The sequence below is a fragment of the Anomaloglossus baeobatrachus genome, chromosome 11 (assembly GCF_048569485.1).
Source record: "Anomaloglossus baeobatrachus isolate aAnoBae1 chromosome 11, aAnoBae1.hap1, whole genome shotgun sequence".
Classification (NCBI taxonomy): domain Eukaryota; kingdom Metazoa; phylum Chordata; class Amphibia; order Anura; family Aromobatidae; genus Anomaloglossus; species Anomaloglossus baeobatrachus.
The window spans coordinates 184,095,099-184,112,900 of record NC_134363.1 but is presented as its reverse complement, the minus strand read 5'-3'; the positions used below and the strand labels follow the sequence as shown (position 1 = coordinate 184,112,900).

At 46.8% G+C, this 17,802-nt stretch overlaps 1 protein-coding gene across 1 annotated transcript; it reads right to left on the bottom strand.

Moving 5' to 3' along the window:
* Positions 1–103: 103 nt before the first annotated feature.
* Positions 104–17,104, bottom strand: LOC142256179 (tumor necrosis factor receptor superfamily member 8-like). Its single transcript, XM_075327731.1, has 11 exons — positions 16,776–17,104; positions 15,898–15,958; positions 8,160–8,241; positions 5,713–5,841; positions 4,934–5,089; positions 4,766–4,859; positions 3,640–3,836; positions 1,843–1,953; positions 1,704–1,726; positions 1,215–1,359; positions 104–1,131 (listed from the first exon to the last, which is right to left on the bottom strand). The coding sequence occupies exons 2-11, from the start codon at positions 15,949–15,951 to the stop codon at positions 908–910; spliced, it is 1,215 nt and encodes a 404-aa protein (XP_075183846.1). The 5' UTR covers positions 15,952–15,958; positions 16,776–17,104; the 3' UTR covers positions 104–907.
* Between the last annotated feature and the right edge of the window lie 698 nt (positions 17,105–17,802).

The window sequence follows — 17,802 nt, the reverse complement described above, 5'->3', positions numbered from 1 at the left end:
CTCCTTTGACAACAGTTAGGCCGGGTACACATATCCAGCTTTTCGCCGATTTGACGGATGCGGCGCACGCCAGTACAGTATGATACAGTACAGTGGCTGCGCTGCAACTTCCGGGTCCCATGCTCCGGTCACATGACAGCATGTGACCGGCACTTGTTGCGCTGCCAGTGTACTGTATACACTGTACTGGCGTGTGCCGCATCCGTCAAACCGGCGAAAAGCCGGATATGTGTACCCGGCCATAACGTCTCTTCCTTCTTTGCTCCTCTCCGCTGCTTTGACTATATGATAGTTGAGCAAAACTCAGAGCTCAGGAGAAGGAAGAAACCTAAACTCCCAAAAGAGCTCACTGATGGATTCTCAGTTGTCTCATTTTGTAGTCCGTGCAACACAGAGGTTGTAGAAGGCCATTTTTAAATAAACCCAATTGAATTATTTTTTTTTGTAGCCTAAAATATATGCAGATAAGTATATAAAAAAAAATAATTTCCCCCTGAAGCTGTCCATGTCATAGGACACAACACTACTTTGAACCTTCACTTTTGCGTATTGTCTGTGATTAGGTGCTGGAGTCTGAGGTCCTGGGTCGGGGCAATGTGTCCTGTAACCGGAGCGGCTGCACCGTACAAGCCATACTGTAACATGGAGAAGACACCGGCAGTCAGGTGGCCTCTCCGCCCGGTACAGTGCATACCAATCCGAGTTGGTTGGGTCTCTGTGGGACCCCGGGGGTCTCTTGTCATTGGTACACACGTAGTTCACATCATGTGACGGCTCAGGGGTCACTGCTGTGAAGTCTATGACCCCTGCGATCTGATTCTGCACTGACTTTGGGGCAGCGGCCTTTGTCCAGTGACCAGACGATCGCGGTCATCTCAAAGGTCACCATTGTTGTTCGGTGCCGTCTTTACGTTTCTAGGATGGCTTTGGCAGCGCTGGACTCTCTCTCTTCCTCCTCGATAGAAATCATGAGGTCGTTTGCTGACATCTTGCTGGATTCTTGCTCCGGGTACCGTGACGCCAGTAGGGGGCTCTCTCGATTGTCACTTTCCGTCGGTGACCTCCAACGAGGAGGAACTTCTGAGATGGAGCCGACGACGACCGTGTCCGCATTCATGATGTAGATGTGTTCTAGGAAAGTTCAAAAGGAGAAGTTAGGATGGACGGATCAAGATAGAAAGAAAGAGATAGATGGATGATATGTTGCTCCTCACCGATCCGGTTGTTCATCAGGTCTCTTTCTTGTGTTCCGTGGTGTTCCTCCATCGTTCCGTCGCTCTCCGTCCTCCGCTCGCTTTCAGGGATTACGTTCTCCTTTTGCAGTAGATTCTCCTGAGTATTTTCGTCCGTGACGGTCCCCTGCAGAATACAGGAGGAAGATGCCATAATTCAATCCCACAGGGGACATAGTGGAAATATAAAGCTGTGGCGTTACACATTGCAGAGTATTGAGAGGGAGCCCATGTACCCAAATAGTAATAGTAACCCCAGGGGCACAACTGATATTTTAGGGCCCCCATGGTAAAAATTAAGATTAGAACTCATTTCCACCAAATTAGAGAAGAGTGACACTCCGTAAGAGTGACACATTGTGTTGTGTAATACTCTGCAGGCTCCTCGGGGGCGGGGTACCAGTCTCTCCATGCTCCACCCCCAGGGAATAACACACAGTTCAGGTTATCAGCCCCGGATACTGGACATACCACGAGCTCAGGCTGGATGAAATCTAGAAAAAAAATATATATATTGTAAAACACCAATAAGAAGTGCAGCAGCCAATCAGGTTCCAGCTGCTGCCGCTTCCTGATCAGTTCCTTCCGCCCCTCCCTGGCCGGCACTTACTCTTCCAGAGCTTGAGGTTACAGATCTTCTGCTTCCGGTACAGGAGGAAAGCAACGAGCAGCGAGGCGACGCAGATGATGGCGGCCACCACGTACACCGCGCTCCACTCCCCTGCGGGACACAAGACGTCTCAAGACTTTACCCGAACCCTGGGAATCCTCAACACATCAGATACCACGACACATTCGCAAACTGGACAAGATGCGGCTCATCGGCTGCCGACGAGGGCAGGGCATGCTGGGACCTGTGGTTCTATGACCGGACGACACTGGTCTAAAGCATCATGTCTTATAGCGTCTTAATATACTGTGTTCCAATTCTTCAACATTGCACAATCTCTGCTGATAGGGAAAGAGCACACACAACGCTGTGCAGAGCTCGTCCTCCGCTGAGACGTGGATCCGGCGTGGACAATGCTCTGTGAGCTGCACCCATCTCTGCTGCTGGGTGGCGTGCAGGCAGCTCACAGAGCATTGTCCACACTGGATCCAAGCTCTATGAAGGTCTGCAGTCTCTGAATGGAAGGGGTTCTCATTCACTGACAGCAATCAGAGGTCTTGGAAATAAAATTGTGAGGAATTAATACAGAAATAGGCTGATTCATCTCACAATTCGTGCAATAACTAGAGGAAAACTATTGGAAATCTCACAAAATCTCTGCAGCTCACATTTGCCCAACAATTTTGTGATGTTTGGCGATTTTGCGGCCGTGTCGGCCAGTCTGGCCAATTGTGAGTGACGCTTAGCCAGAGCGAGCCGTGGACTGACAAAGGCATCCGTATCTAATGACACAAAATGGGAAATCGTCTGTGGACTGTCCATGGACCCAGCAGGTAAGACATCAGCAACAACTGGCCATTTAGAAGCCTTGAGTTTTTCATATCGGTTTTCACAGTGTCAATATTAAGACTTTTTGTGTTTTTTTTATATCTATATGTCCATCTGTGCATCCAACTTCAATGGCCGCTCCCATTCTTATCTGTTAAAACTACATTTCCCAGCAGCACCCTGCTCCTCCTCAGTGCTGCAGACCCTCCCTCCACACTTATGTCTGCCTCCTAATATAGATATTAACATGGGCAATTATTATGGATGAAGTGACCATTGATAACTCATTATGTGACCAATATTTCTTACTATTTACAAAGTCCACATTTTATTGGTGGCTTATGTGGATCTTCAGAGTAGGATCACGCTTACCCCCCCCCCCCATTGGGGAATAAGGATACTATGAAATTGTCTGATTAAACACTTGATTAGTTGCACATTTGAAACAGGGGTCATCGTTAGGGGGTAACAGCTTTTAGTCAGGGCAGATTTAACATAGGTGGTGCCTGCACACGACTCATTCTGTATGTACACAGATATGAGAAAACACTATGATTTTGGAAATACCCCTTAAAGGGAAGCGGTCACCAGGAATTTGCTCCCCTATCTGAGAGCTGCAAAATGTAGAGAAAAAGACCCTGATTCCAGCGATGTGTCACTTACTGAGCTGTTTGCTGTTATTTTGATAAAATCAATGTTTTCTCTGCTGCAGATCAAGCGATTATACAGAGCTCATGAATATACTGGACTACCTCCAGCAGAACAAGTAGTCCTGTAATGATAATCTACTGCTGATTAAACAGTGATTTTATCAAAACTACGCTAAGCAGCCGAATAGGTGACACATCGCTGGAATCAGGGTCTCTGCCCCTACATTATGTTGCTCTCAGATTAGGTGGCAAAAACCTGGTGACATATTCCCTTTAAGAAATTGCCTAGCAGCAGGTGATGTATTTGAGCAGTAGGTACCTGGCTCATATATGTCCCTTGTGGTTGTGCTTTGAGGGGTCGCGTTGTCGGAGGTCGTGGTGCTGGTGGTGACAGCGTATCTTGGAGATGTCACATTTGGCCGCAGGGTGTAGTCCTTGGTTGATCTCGGTCCTCCGCACAGAGCGTCGGCCGAGGCGTTGCCCCTCCTAGTGGTGACTCGATGTAATATATCACAACTAAATACAATAAAAAAAAAAAGAAAAGCAGAATAAGTAGAATCGCTGGGTGACGAGCACAATGCACATGTAATTCTGATTAACTAGTGAGGTTTTTCCTCCGGGGCCGGGTTCACGGGCTCATTCTAGGTGGAGATGCCCTTTAATTCCATTGATGTAATGTATTGAGATTTGGACACTAATCCTCGCCCTTTTCTTTCTGGACCGCACCCATTTATTGAGCAAGTTGGAAAAAAAGGGTCTAAACATCTAATAAATTGTGCACGACAAAAATGCTAATTTTTTTTTTTTGGCACAAATTTCGCCAACAACATTCAGGTGCACGATCTGAGTAAATCTGCCAGTGATTGGTCTGCGGAGAAGATGGAGCCTCGAGGTCGGGGAGAGTTTGGTCTCCACTTCGTTTTACCTCGACCAGATGCGGCCGAGTGACCCAGAAATACCTTCACTCCGGTCCTTCTGAACCGGGGTGAGGTCTGTCCGCGCACCTCAAGATGAAGGAGGCGAAATGATGGGGCTGATTTACTCTGAAGTCGTGCTCCATCCTCGGATGTGGAGTATAGTACTGGACCTGACCCCGTCCACGTGGATACATTGTATCTCTGCCGCTGATACACCAAGCTCTCCAGTATGTGGCTACAATGTATCAGTCTGGAGGGTTCGGTCAGTGTTTCGTCTCTCTGATACAATTGTATCATTCAGCAGGACTCGCTCTGCTTAGGATATAAACTGGAGCATCTTAGTTCACTGGCAGCAAGCAGAGATCTTGGAAGTGATCTATACATAGCAGGTAAGTTATTAGAGACAATATTTTACTATTCCCCCACCATAACGCTAAATGAGGCCACCCTGGGGTACGGTCACCCCGCTGCACCCCTATACTGCCATAGTAGTGACCCCATTACGCCCTTTTGGGGGACCGGACTCACTCTGTGTGCGGCGTGCAGACTTCCGTGGTGGATATCACATTGGAGAAGGTCCCGCTAGGACAAGGTTCACATTCGGTGTTCTTCACAGGAGAACCTGCAAAGTGTATTTACAGAGATATAAAGAGTCGAGTGAGGGTGTAGCCTCCAGCACTATAGGTGCAGGACTACCTTTCTGCTTTACTCCTTGGCCAGGTGGGCACGGTGTGAGGAGGTTGCAGCGGGCACATGTGTTGGGCAGAGGCGAGTGGCAGTAGTAGCCGGGTTTACACTGGCAGATCGCCTCCGTCAGTAAGCTGCAGCTCTGGACCGGTACAAGGAAGGATTCTGGAAAGAGAGAAAACACATTGTATACTTTGTATCAGCAGTATAATGGGTATTCTCCATTGATAAGATCTCTGCTTGCTGTCTGTTAATAGAAAGCTGCCCTGACCCGGTGCTTCTCACAGCTGAGGCTTTGTCACAATGTATCCCGCCTTGACTTTCCTCTTTCTTGTGCTTGATCATCTTTTCTTATTTTACACTAAACTAAATCTGAACCTGCGACTAACACCGACCCGGTGACTCATCTGTAGCCGCGACCGTTCAGATATTAATAGCCGAGAACTTCCTCGCTGCTGTCATTACCGGCAGAATATGGAGATTTCGCACCAGACATTTGGTTATTAATATTTGTTCATTGCAACTGTGTGACCCCAGAAACGTCAACCAAATAACTGCCAGGATGGTGCCGGATTATCAGATTATATTCTAGATTATGGAACAATAGTGAAGTACTAATAGAACCAGTAATACCAGTGTCGGGTCTTTATTTCCAGTACTGATCTCACTGTACAATCTGATCATAATGGTAAAAAGAGACCCCATAGAGTCCTCAGCCGCGGCCCCTGACCCCCCGACATCCAAGTATAGGGGGTACAAGGCGTAATATATAATATATTTCCATTTACCTTCCTTGCACTTTCTACACGACGCACATGTCGGACGATTCTTGGACCAGACGATGAATGTGTTGGGTTCAGAACATGACGCACATTGTTTACTGACGTCTTTAACACAAGTGGAGCGAGAAACCAGACCTGGACATGAGAGAAGGAGAAATGGTGAGGAATGATGAGGAATTACGAGGAATGATGGTAAATGATGAGGAATGATGAGAAATGATGAGGAATTACGAGGAATGATGGTAAATGATGAGGAATGATGGTAAATGATGAGGAATGATGGTAAATGATGAGGAATGATGGTAAATGATGAGGAATGGTGGTAAATGATGAGGAATGATGGTAAATGATGAGGAATGATGAGAAATGATGAGGAATGTTGAGAATGATGATAAATGAGGAGGAATGATGAGTAATGAAGAGGAATGGTGAGAAATGATGAGGAATGAGGAGGATTGATGAGGAATGATGAGAGATGATGAGGAATAGTGAGGAATGATGAGAGATGATGGGGAATGATGAGGAATTGTGAGGAATGACGAAGAATGATGAGGAATGTTGAGAATGATGAAAAATGATGAAGAATGAGGAGGATTGATGAGGAATGATGAGAGATGATGAGGAATGGTGAGTAATGTTGAGAATGATGAAAAATGATGAGGAATGAGGAGGATTGATGAGGAATGATGAGAGATGATGAGGAATGGTGAGTAATGTTGAGAATGATGAAAAATGATGAGGAATGAGGAGGATTGATGAGGAATGATGACAGATGAGGAGGAATGGTGAGAAATGATGAGAATGATGAAAAATGATGAGGAATGAGGAGGATTGATGAGGAATGATGACAGATGAGGAGGAATGGTGAGAAATGATGAGAATGATGAAAAATGATGAGGAATGAGGAGGATTGATGAGGAATGATGAGAGATGATGAGGAATGGTGAGTAATGTTGAGAATGATGAAAAATGATGAGGAATGAGGAGGATTGATGAGGAATGATGAGAGATGAGGAGGAATGGTGAGTAATGTTGAGAATGATGAAAAATGATAAGGAATGAGGAGGATTGATGAGGAATGATGAGAGATGAGGAGGAATGATGAGGAATGTTGAGAATGATGAAAAATGATAAGGAATGAGGAGGATTGATGAGGAATGATGAGAGATGAGGAGGAATGGTGAGTAATGTTGAGAATGATGAAAAATGATAAGGAGGCGATGTGGAGCCTCGGGAGGCACCATGTCCCACATCTGGTGGCACTGCCCGAGCCTGTCGGTCTTTTGGAGCAAGGTACTGGCAGCCATACGGGGGGCCACAGGAATTGTGGTCCCCAGTCGCCCGGAGGCAGTTTTACTGTATATCTTTGACGTATCAGAAAAGGTTTTTAGGAAATCGATCCTAGGCCACCTTCTCCAGGCCGCCAAGACCGTGATTCCTCGGCGGTGGAAAGATCCTAACCCCCCGACGGTAGATGAGTGGATAACAGAGGTAAATGTTATTCACCGCATGGAAATGGTGATGGCCCAATCTCGAGGGCAGACGGTGGAAACGGCCTCCAAGTGGTTCCAATGGGACTCCTTCTTGTCTAGTAAAACACTTCTTGAACTACTTTAACCTCCGGACGGGGGGCACTCTGGCCTTTTCTTTTCCAGATAGTTCACACCGCACTTTTGACAAATTTTCAGCTCAACGGACATTGCATCAGTCCCGGTCGCCTCACTCTGCTTTCTATTCTCTCCCTTCTCTGCACTACCCCTATTTTTCTAGACTCTGTGACTTCCTCTTGTTTGAATATCTTCTCCTTGATTTATCGTTTCATTGTTTGTTTTTTTTTTTAAGTGATTATCTATGTTCCATTTATACCATCCATAGAATGTTGCGAAGCCGGCGAAGGCTTGGTTTAGCATTAACTTCTGATCTGTTTCATTTGCAATAGTATGGATGTATGTTCTAATTTTGTATTTCCTGAAAAATTAATAAAATCTTAAATTGGAAAAATGATAAGGAATGAGGAGGATTGATGAGGAATGATGAGAGATGAGGAGGAATGGTGAGTAATGTTGAGAATGATGAAAAAAGATGAGGAATGAGGAGGATTGATGAGGAATGATGAGAGATGAGGAGGAATGATAAGTAATGTTGAGAATGATGAGGATTGATGAAGAATGATGAAAGATGATGAGGAATGATGAAAGATGATGAGGAATAGTGAGGAATGATGAGGATTGATGAGAAATTATGAGGAATGGTGAGAATGATGAGAAATGATGAGGATTAATGAGTCTCCACGGTCTGAAACTAGAGTACAAGGTCAAAATCAATGGGATCCGAGGACTGGGCAATATGGAGAGTGACCCCAGCAAGGCGTCCATCGTCCCTCCGTACAGGGGGTGGAGGGATCAGGCTGATCTGGGTCCCTCATTGCCCGGCATGGCATATTTCGGACTCACCTTGAGGACATGTGAAGCAGCAGTCGTCCTCCTTCTCATTGTAGTATTGATCTTCTGGGCATTTCCGGTGACCGGTGACTTTCTGGAAAGAAAACAGAATGGGTAATTAAGGGGGAATCCACTTATCTTCTCACCGGCCGTTAGTAGCGGGAGGGCTGATTGTTGTAAATGAGTAGAGTCAGGATCTTTATGGTGGAGCGATGGAAACATTCATCAGATAACACTGAGATTTCTACTGATCTGGGTTATTAATAATGTTTGGAGAGTGACTGGCTGCTACTGCTGATACCCCTTTATAGCATAGCACCACCAGCACCCACCCCTTTTATGACTGCCCATATAATTGTAGGCTTTAAGCCCAGATAGAGGCATATTAGTTTAGGGACCTAACAAAGAGATACGCCTTGTCACTGGCCGTTGGGCTCTCATAAACTGTGCAATCAGTCTTTTTCTTAGATTACAGCGTCATTATCCCATACCCCAAGCATCGTTGTCCTTCTCCTGTACCCTGAGTGATGGTGTCATTATCCCATACCCCGAGCATTGGTGTCATTATCCCATACCCCGAGCGTTGGTGTCATTATCCCATACCCCGAGCGTCAGTGTCATTATCCCATACCCCGAGCGTTGGTGTCATTATCCCATACCCCGAGCGTCAGTGTCATTATCCCATACCCCGAGCGTTGGTGTCATTATCCCATACCCCGAGCGTCAGTGTCATTATCCCATACCCCGAGCGTTGGTGTCATTATCCCATACCCCGAGCATTGGTGTCATTATCCCATACCCCGAGCGTCAGTGTCATTATCCCATACCCCGAGCGTTGGTGTCATTATCCCATACCCCGAGCGTCAGTGTCATTATCCCATACCCCGAGCGTTGGTGTCATTATCCCATACCCCGAGCGGCATTGTCCCATACCCCGAGCATCGGTGTCATTATTCTGTACCCTGAGTGTCGGTGTCATTATCCCATACCCCGAGCGGCATTGTCCCATACCCCGAGCGTTGTTGTCATTATTCTGTACCCTGAGTGTCGGTGTCATTATGCTATCTGCCCACCCCCCCCCTAGTGTATTCATCATTATCCTGTCCTGTGAGTGTCAGCGTTATTATCCTATCCGCTGAATGTTGGAGTTATTATCCTGTACCTCGAGTGTCAGTGTAAAATGTTTTCCGCATGGTTCTGGTATGACGTCAATTCATAAAAGCATGGAGCAGATATATGGGAGCGCATGATTGCTGTGATAATTCTGGCATTATATTCTACTGTCTGGTATCGGTTTGCACTTTTAGTGTTGATACCCCGTTATCTCTGCCCGGTATTAATGCTTGGTGCAGGGTAATATTCACTGATTCCTGCGCTCTCTCGCTGCTATTTTCTTGCTGCTGCTCTCCTCTCTTGCTGCTGCTCTCCTCTCTCGCTTCTGCTCTCCTCTCTCGCTGCTGCTCTTTTCTTGCTGCTGCTCTCCTCTCTCGCTGCTGCTCTCCTCTCTTGCTGCTGCTCTTTTCTCGCTGCTGCTCTTTTCTCGCTGCTGCTCTCCTCTCTTGCTGCTGCTCTTTTCTCGCTGCTGCTCTCCTCTCTTGCTGCTGCTCTTTTCTTGCTGCTGCTCTCCTCTCTCGCTGCTGCTCTCCTCTCTTGCTGCTTCTCTCCTCTCTTGCTGCTGCTCTTTTCTCGCTGCTGCTCTCCTCTCTTGCTGCTGCTCTTTTCTCGCTGCTGCTCTCCTCTCTTGCTGCTGCTCTTTTCTCGCTGCTGCTCTTTTCTTGCTGCTGCTCTCCTCTCTTGCTGCTGCTCTTTTCTCGCTGCTGCTCTCCTCTCTTACTGCTGCTCTTTTCTCACTGCTGCTCTCCTCTCTTGCTGCTGCTCTTTTCTTGCTGCTGCTCTTTTCTCGCTGCTGCTCTCCTCTCTCGCTGCTGCTCTTTTCTCGATGCTGCTCTCCTCTCTTGCTGCTGCTCTTTTCTCGCTGCTGCTCTCATCTCTTGCTGCTGCTCTTTTCTCGCTGCTGCTCTTTTATCACTGCTGCTCTCCTCTCTTGCTGCTGCTCTTTTCTCGCTGCTGCTCTCCTCTCTCGCTGCTGCGCTCTTCTTGGCACACGTGCAGCTTTTCTGCTGTGATTGCACATTATTTTGTTCCTTTTCTAGTCAGACCTTCCACACAGCGCTGGGTTATGTAGGTCAGTGTGTCAGAATCTGTCCGCAGCATTGCGTAACATTGTGTCGTTTTGCGTCACTGAACTGATCTGTTCTCTACATGGCAGACGGTGGCGATACTCTGCTGCAACCTGTAGTTCTCCTCTTGTAACACTACATTTCCCTACAAGAAAACTGGTGTGTGAAAGAGGCCTTATTGTCCAATTTGTTACATTTCTTTGCTTCTATCATGCAGGGACTGGTACCTCAGTTAGTTCCTCCTGGCAGACAATCCTAATATTGACTCCTCTCCCTCTCGCTGCTTAGAAATATAGGAAGTAGCTAACTTTTCCTCCTTTTTGGATTTCACAATGTAACAACCAAACAGGAGAAATGTGCCCCCCCCCCTCCTGTCCCCTTCCCCATGAAGCGCAGACCCCAAACTGCTCTGGAAAGTTATAATACTTCAGTCTTATTACAGCAGCGGGAGGACCCTCCTCTGATGCCTCAGAGCTCACGTCTCATAGAGGGGCCGCAGTCTCATTGTGAAAGTGATTGAAACAACTGGAACAACGACAACCATAAAGCCCCCCGACCCACAACTACAGAGATGAGCGGCCTGCGAGAAACTGATGATCTGAGTGTGAGGGAGGGAGGGAGGAAAGGAAGGAAGGAGGGATGGATGGATGGATGGATGGATGGATGGAGTGAGAGAGGAAGGGATGGATTTAGGGATGGAGGGAGGGAGAGATGGAGGAAGGGAGGAATGGATGGAGGGATGGATTAAGGGATGGATTAATGGACAGAGGGAGGGATAGATGGATAGAGAGATGGAGGGATTGATTGATTGATTGATGGATGGATGGGGGAAGGAAGGAAGGAAGGAAGGAAGGAAGGAAGGAAGGAAGGAAGGAAGGAAGGAAGGAAGGAAGGAAGGAAGGAAGGAAGGAAGGAAGGAAGGAAGGAAGGAAGGAAGGAAGGAAGGAAGGAAGGAAGGAAGGAAGGATCCTCGTGCTTTGGCTCCGATGTCTCTTATCGCTGACATTTGTGCGGCTCTGGAGATCAATCATCAATCTTCTCAGAAGGAAAAAGCTGAAGACCTGGTGTCACCCCAGAAACCGCAGGAAGCAGCCGGCAGCTCGCGCCCCTTTGATGTGTAACCTCTCAGCCCCGGTGGAAGGTTTCGTTATAGTCACAGAAGCCGCGGCAGATCGGTGCTATTCAGCGTCATCGTCAACGCGGCAAGAACAGGCTGTAAATGCAAAATTCCCAGACTGACATTCACCACCACAGCCCGGGGGTAACGTCACACTCTACACAGATCAGCCAGAAATCAGAATAAGACAATCTCCAAAAAGGCAAATAAATCTTTATATAATATGATTTTACTTCCTGTACCAAGGTTTTAAAGACCTCTGCTTGCTGTCAGTAGGAATGCAATTAAGGGAAACGTTTTGTTTCACTTTATGGCTTATCCCCACTGAAAAGTGAATACATGTTACAATCCTTCCATGCACACATGACTGTCCTGTTACACTACAGCTCTGCTACATACAGCTCTGCTACATCAAAGCGACATCCTACCACCAACCCGCAAAGACGGTCCGGGACTAGAATTATCTGCAGTGACCAACGTGACGCTGGCCTGATACCACAGAAAGACCACAAGGTGAAGTATATATAATATATATACGTCACCAATTTTCAAAGTACATATATTTCTAAAGCTGCTGTTGATATGAAGTTCTCACCAGATGTCGATAACAACCCATCCTATCCCCACTGGTAAAGAAATCAAACCATTGATGTCCATACATTTAATGATGTTTAATAATGAGAAATGACACAGGGAAAAAGTATGGAGCTCATGCAGAAAAAGTGGTGCAAAAAGCCCTGGAAAGTCCTGACACCAGCTAAAATCTATCAGTAATTAGAAAGCAATCATGACACAGTGACAAATAATATCAGCAGGTTCAACTGATGGTCTATAAAAAGGTTTCTTATTACGAAGGTGCCACACAAAAAACATCTCATGATGGGTCAAGGCAGTGAGCTGTCTTAAGACTTTCGCAACCTTATTTTTGCAAAACATACTGATGGCGTTGATTACAGAAGAATTTCTAAACTACTGAAGCTTCCAGTAAGCACTGATGGGGCCATAATCAGAAGGGGAAGGAACATAATTTCACCACTCACCAGCCACAGCCAGGTGCTCCCTGCAAGAATGCAGACAGAATAGTGAAAAGAATTATCAGAAGAGTTGTCCAAGAACCAACTGTGGAGGGCTACAGAAAGACCTGGACTCAGCAGATACAATTGTTTCTAAGAAAACAATACATAATACACTCCCCCTCCCTGGCATGTATGCACGCTCGTGTATGTACGCTCACCACGCAAAACTCCACTGCTGAACAAAACTTCAGGAGCACTTAACGTTTACTCAACAACATTTAGACAAGTCTGTGAAATACTGGAGAATATAGTCTGGTCAGATGAGACCAAAACTGAACTCTTTGGATGCCATAATACACACCATGTTTGGAGGCCAAAAGGCAAATCACCCCCAAAATACTAACAGTGAAGTGTGGAGGTGGGAACACCATGGCGTGGGGATGATTCTCAGTATAAGGCACCAGCAAACTTCATATCTTTGAAGGAAGGATGAATGGACAAATGTACCGAGACATTCCTGATAAAAATCTGCTGCCATCTACCAGGATGATGAAGATGGAACGAGGGAGGACATTACAGCAAAACGATGATCCCAAACACACAGCCAAGGAGAAAGAAAATAAATCTGCTAGAATGGACGAGCTGAATACTGAGGACGGAGGAGACGGGAGGTCACTGAATACTGAGGACGGAGGAGACGGGCGGTCACTGAATACTGAGGACAGAGGAGACGGGAGGTCACTGAATACTGAGGACAGAGGAGACGGGAGGTCACTGAATACTGAGGACGGAGGAGACGGGCGGTCACTGAATACTGAGGACGGAGGAGACGGGAGGTCACTGAATACTGAGGACGGAGGAGACAGGTGGTCACTGAATACTGAGGACGGAGGAGACGGGCGGTCACTGAATACTGAGGACGGAGGAGACGGGAGGTCACTGAATACTGAGGACGGAGGAGACAGGTGGTCACTGAATACTGAGGACGGAGGAGACGGGCGGTCACTGAATACTGAGGACAGAGGAGACGGGAGGTCACTGAATACTGAGGACGGAGGAGACGGGCGGTCACTGAATACTGAGGACGGAGGAGACGGGAGGTCACTGAATACTGAGGACGGAGGAGACGGGCGGTCACTGAATACTGAGGACGGAGGAGACGGGCGGTCACTGAATACTGAGGACGGAGGAGACGGGTCTTTTGTTTATTCACTTTGTATTTTGCTAATTGATTATGTTTATTATCACTTCTATTTCTGAAGCTTCCTTCTCTGCAGCATTTTTTCCACACCTGCCTAAACAATATTTTTTTCACAGCACTGTATATATATATATATATATACAGTACTCGTATTTATATCCCCCATATCCGCAGCCGTTTCTCAGCAGACGCCTCCCCCCACCCATATCGTGAAATGACTGCGCTGGAGGAGCTTTGTGTCTGATCCTCGTCTTCCTGCATCACGAGCCCCTCTAAGCTCCACACGTGTGATGTGGTTTTTACATTGAAGCGATGGCTCTACTGCACCGAAAATACAGAAATATGACTGATCAGAATTTCCATTTTAATTAATATCAGCCGAACAGGCCGAGAACACACGGTCCTGATCCACTCTGCGTCATGAGACAAATATCTGCGAGATCTCTTCTCCAGGGGTCAATATCCATCAATATCCTCCAATAATTACAGTGACCCCATTAATGAGCCCCCTGAGGCCTATCACAGGAGAGATCGTGCCCAGTAGATCAGCTGGTTGGGGGAGGGGGGTTCTTGAAAATTAGACAGCGCCACACATTGTGTAGTGGCTGTGAGTGGTACTGCAGCTCTGTCACATACAAGTGAATAAAGGATTTGATATTGACGATTGCTGCTAAACATCAACCATTGATATTAATACCCCTTTCCAAAACTTTCCTGGCGCAGGGTCCATTCACTCCGTCCCATACAATCATGATTATATCCTGCAACAAAGATGAGTGACACGGCCCTTTGGAGATATCACACGTGAGTCAGTGTTACAAAGAAGACGTCGCCTGCGGATATATGTGATGGATACTTCTACTATTCAGATTTATAATTGTTTTTCATGGACAAATATGGTAAAATTTGAAAATAATGTTTGCCATATACACACATCAATAAATGCAAAACTACAACTCCCAGCAAGCCCTGACCGCAGGATGACGTAGCGTATGATATAACAATGAGGAGTATAAAGTGAGGGTTATCATTATATTACATACTATACGAGCTGAAGAAAGTGCAGTAAACATCACCATACCCCCGCCCCCCGGTGTGGACCAGTATATAACTCATAGGTGGGATACGCATTACGATTCTTGTTGTAAAGCATCAAGGATTATATTTTAAGAAAAAAAAATCCTTTAAAGGCTGAAAAGAAAATAATAATAATAATAGTAATAATAATAATAATAATAATAATAAAACAACCAACAAGACAATTCCATCTTTGCCTGCCTGCTGATTCTGTGCCTGCCTGCTGATTCTGTGCCTGCCTGCTGACTCTGTACCTGCCTGCTGGCTCTGTGCCTGCCTGCTGACTCTGTGCCTGCCTGCTGACTCTGTGCCTGCCGACTCTGTACCTGCCTGCTGACTCTGTGCCTGCCTGCTGACTCTGTACCTGCCTGCTGACTCTGTGCCTGCCTGCTGACTCTGTACCTGCCTGCTGACTCTGTGCCTGCCTGCTGACTCTGTGCCTGCCTGCTGACTCTGTACCTGCCTGCTGACTCTGTGCCTGCCTGCTGATTCTGTACCTGCCTGCTGACTCTGTGCCTGCCTGCTGATTCTGTACCTGCCTGCTGACTCTGTGCCTGCCTGCTGGCTCTGTGCCTGCCTGCTGATTCTGTGCCTGCCTGCTGGCTCTGTGCCTGCCTGCTGACTTTGTGTCTGCTTGCTGACTCTGTACCTGCCTGCTGACTCTGTGCCTGCCTGCTGATTCTGTACCTGCCTGCTGGCTCTGTGCCTGCCTGCTGATTCTGTGCCTGCCTGCTGATTCTGTGCCTGCCTGCTGGCTCTGTGCCTGCCTGCTGATTCTGTACCTGCCTTCTGACTTTGTGCCTGCCCTCTGACTCTGTGCCTGTCTGCTGATTCTCTGCCTGCCTGCTGATTCTGTACCTGCCTGCTGACTCTGTGCCTGCCTGCTGACTCTGTACCTGCCTGCTGGCTCTGTGCCTGCCTGCTGACTCTGTGCCTGCCGATTCTGTGCCTTCCTGCTGACAGTTTCCACATATAACATTTAACATCTTTTTGAACTGTTCTATTTTTCCTGCTCTAATATAAAGTCGGACGCCTCCACGCTGATCGTACATTAAACGGAAAATCTTATGACGAAGCTTCAAACCCCTCTAAAGAAAAGAGAAAAATACACCCCCTGAATCAGAAAAGACAAAAACACGAGTATATGATAAAGATTTACCTGGCGGATCCCTGCGATCAAGATGAGGATGGAAATTATATGAGCGAAGAACATGGCGTCTCTGCGGAAGAAGGAGAAAAATGAGCACAGACCAGAGTAGTGTGAACACGGCGCTCAGGCGGCCACATCCAGCTCATCCGTGGCCAGAAAGGATCAAGTCAAACGTGGCTACAACAGCACATACAACTACTATAACATATACACACACTATATATATATATATATATATATATATATATATAAATATATATATCCTCCCAGGCTCCTGTCGGTAGACCCCGCTGCATCAAATTACGCCTCGCTCTAAACTAAGCATGCTGACTATAGGGGGAAATACGCAGAAATGGCGTCCAGGCGGTGCTCCCCCACACCCCCCCGCGTCCGTTCTGCACCATATTGTCACTGATGGCTCATGCCGCTGTAATGTCGCGGGCTCATCGCCTGTGAATGAGCTCTTGGGTAATTAAATCCAAACCAACATTTATTTATTAAAGTATCAAAATGTTTCCACATAATAGTAACAAGCTAATTCTGAACATTCCGTGCAGTTTAACCCTTTACTGTCCAGTGATAATTTACTAGTGATATATTTTGCAGCACAGGGACAAAAAAAAGGAAGAAAAATTAACCCCCTCTGCCTTGGACTTTAAGCACACGGGAAGTTTTTGAAACCAAATCCTAAAAAGGTAAAAGTAAGGGGAAAACAGATACATTTATTTCTTGTTGGATCCACTTCTGGCTTTGGCTCCAAAAAAAAGCAAAAAAAAAGCCCCAAAACTGCGCATAACCCCGTCCTAAAATCTGTAATAAGCCATCTGCAATAAAGTCTGCTCCATCTGTTTAAAAGTGCAGCAGGATCGGAGGAGCCTTGTACTCACCTGAGTCTCAGGTCCAGTCTACACTGCAGAGCCCCGTCCTGAGCTGCTCACACTGCAGGTGTCATGTCGGAGAGCAGCGTTGCTCTGTCACACTGATCATCGCGTCTCATTAAGTCACAGTCATTCAGAAACTTTAATTCTTTCAACCACAAGTCAGTGAAGTCCTCCCCCCGGCAGATATTGGTTATCACACGCTGGCAGCTACTCAACTCAATACTTCAAGTCTGATTCATGACTGTGTGAATACACGAAGGATAAAGAGGACCCCTGTACAAGAACTGTATCCGGACCCCTGTATAAGAACTGTATCCGGACCCCTGTATAAGAACTGTATCGGACCCCTGTATAAGAACCGTATCTGGATCCCTGTACAATAACTGTATCTGGACCCCTGTATAAGAACTGTATCCGGACCCCTGTATAAGAACTGTATCCGGACCCCTGTACACGAACTGTATTCAGACCCCTGTATAAGAACTGTATCCGAACCCCTGTACACGAATTGTATCCTGACCCCTGTACAAGAACTGTATCCTGACCCCTGTATAAGAACTGTATTTGGACCCCTGTATAAGAACTGTATCTGGACCACTGTGCAAGAACTGTAACCGGACCCCTGTATAAGAACCGCATCTGGACCCCTGTACAAGAACTGTATCCAGACCCCTTTACAAAAACTGTCTGCAGACCCCTGGCCAGCAACAGTATCCGTACCCCTGTGCAAGAACAGTATCCAGACCCCTGTATAAGAACTGCATCCAGACCCCTGTGCAGGAAACATATCCGGACCCCTGAGTCCCTGATCACTGACGGACACAGACTGAAGAGGCCCCTGTTCAAGGACAATATATGGGCCCTTTTCAGTCCAAATAATTCCTCCTGCTTTGGAGGTGGTCTTCGGCCCCCTGACCTTTTGGGCCCCTGTGTGGCCGCACACGTTGCACCAATGATATGTCCGTCCCTGTCTTTGATAACTCATCGTATTAGTGAAGCAATTGTGAGCCGTGTAGTTCATCAGCTCAGGCCC

Excerpts from the sequence above, each read along its gene's own strand:
- LOC142256179 (XM_075327731.1), bottom strand. The coding sequence starts at position 15,951 with ATGTTCTTCGCTCATATAATTTCCATCCTCATCTTGATCGCAGGGATC. Across the intron at positions 4,860-4,933 it reads CCAAGGAGTAAAGCAGAAAG|GTTCTCCTGTGAAGAACACC; the intron begins GTAGTCCTGCAC and ends TACACTTTGCAG. Across the intron at positions 1,954-3,639 it reads AAGGGACATATATGAGCCAG|GGGAGTGGAGCGCGGTGTAC; the intron begins GTACCTACTGCT and ends TGTGTCCCGCAG.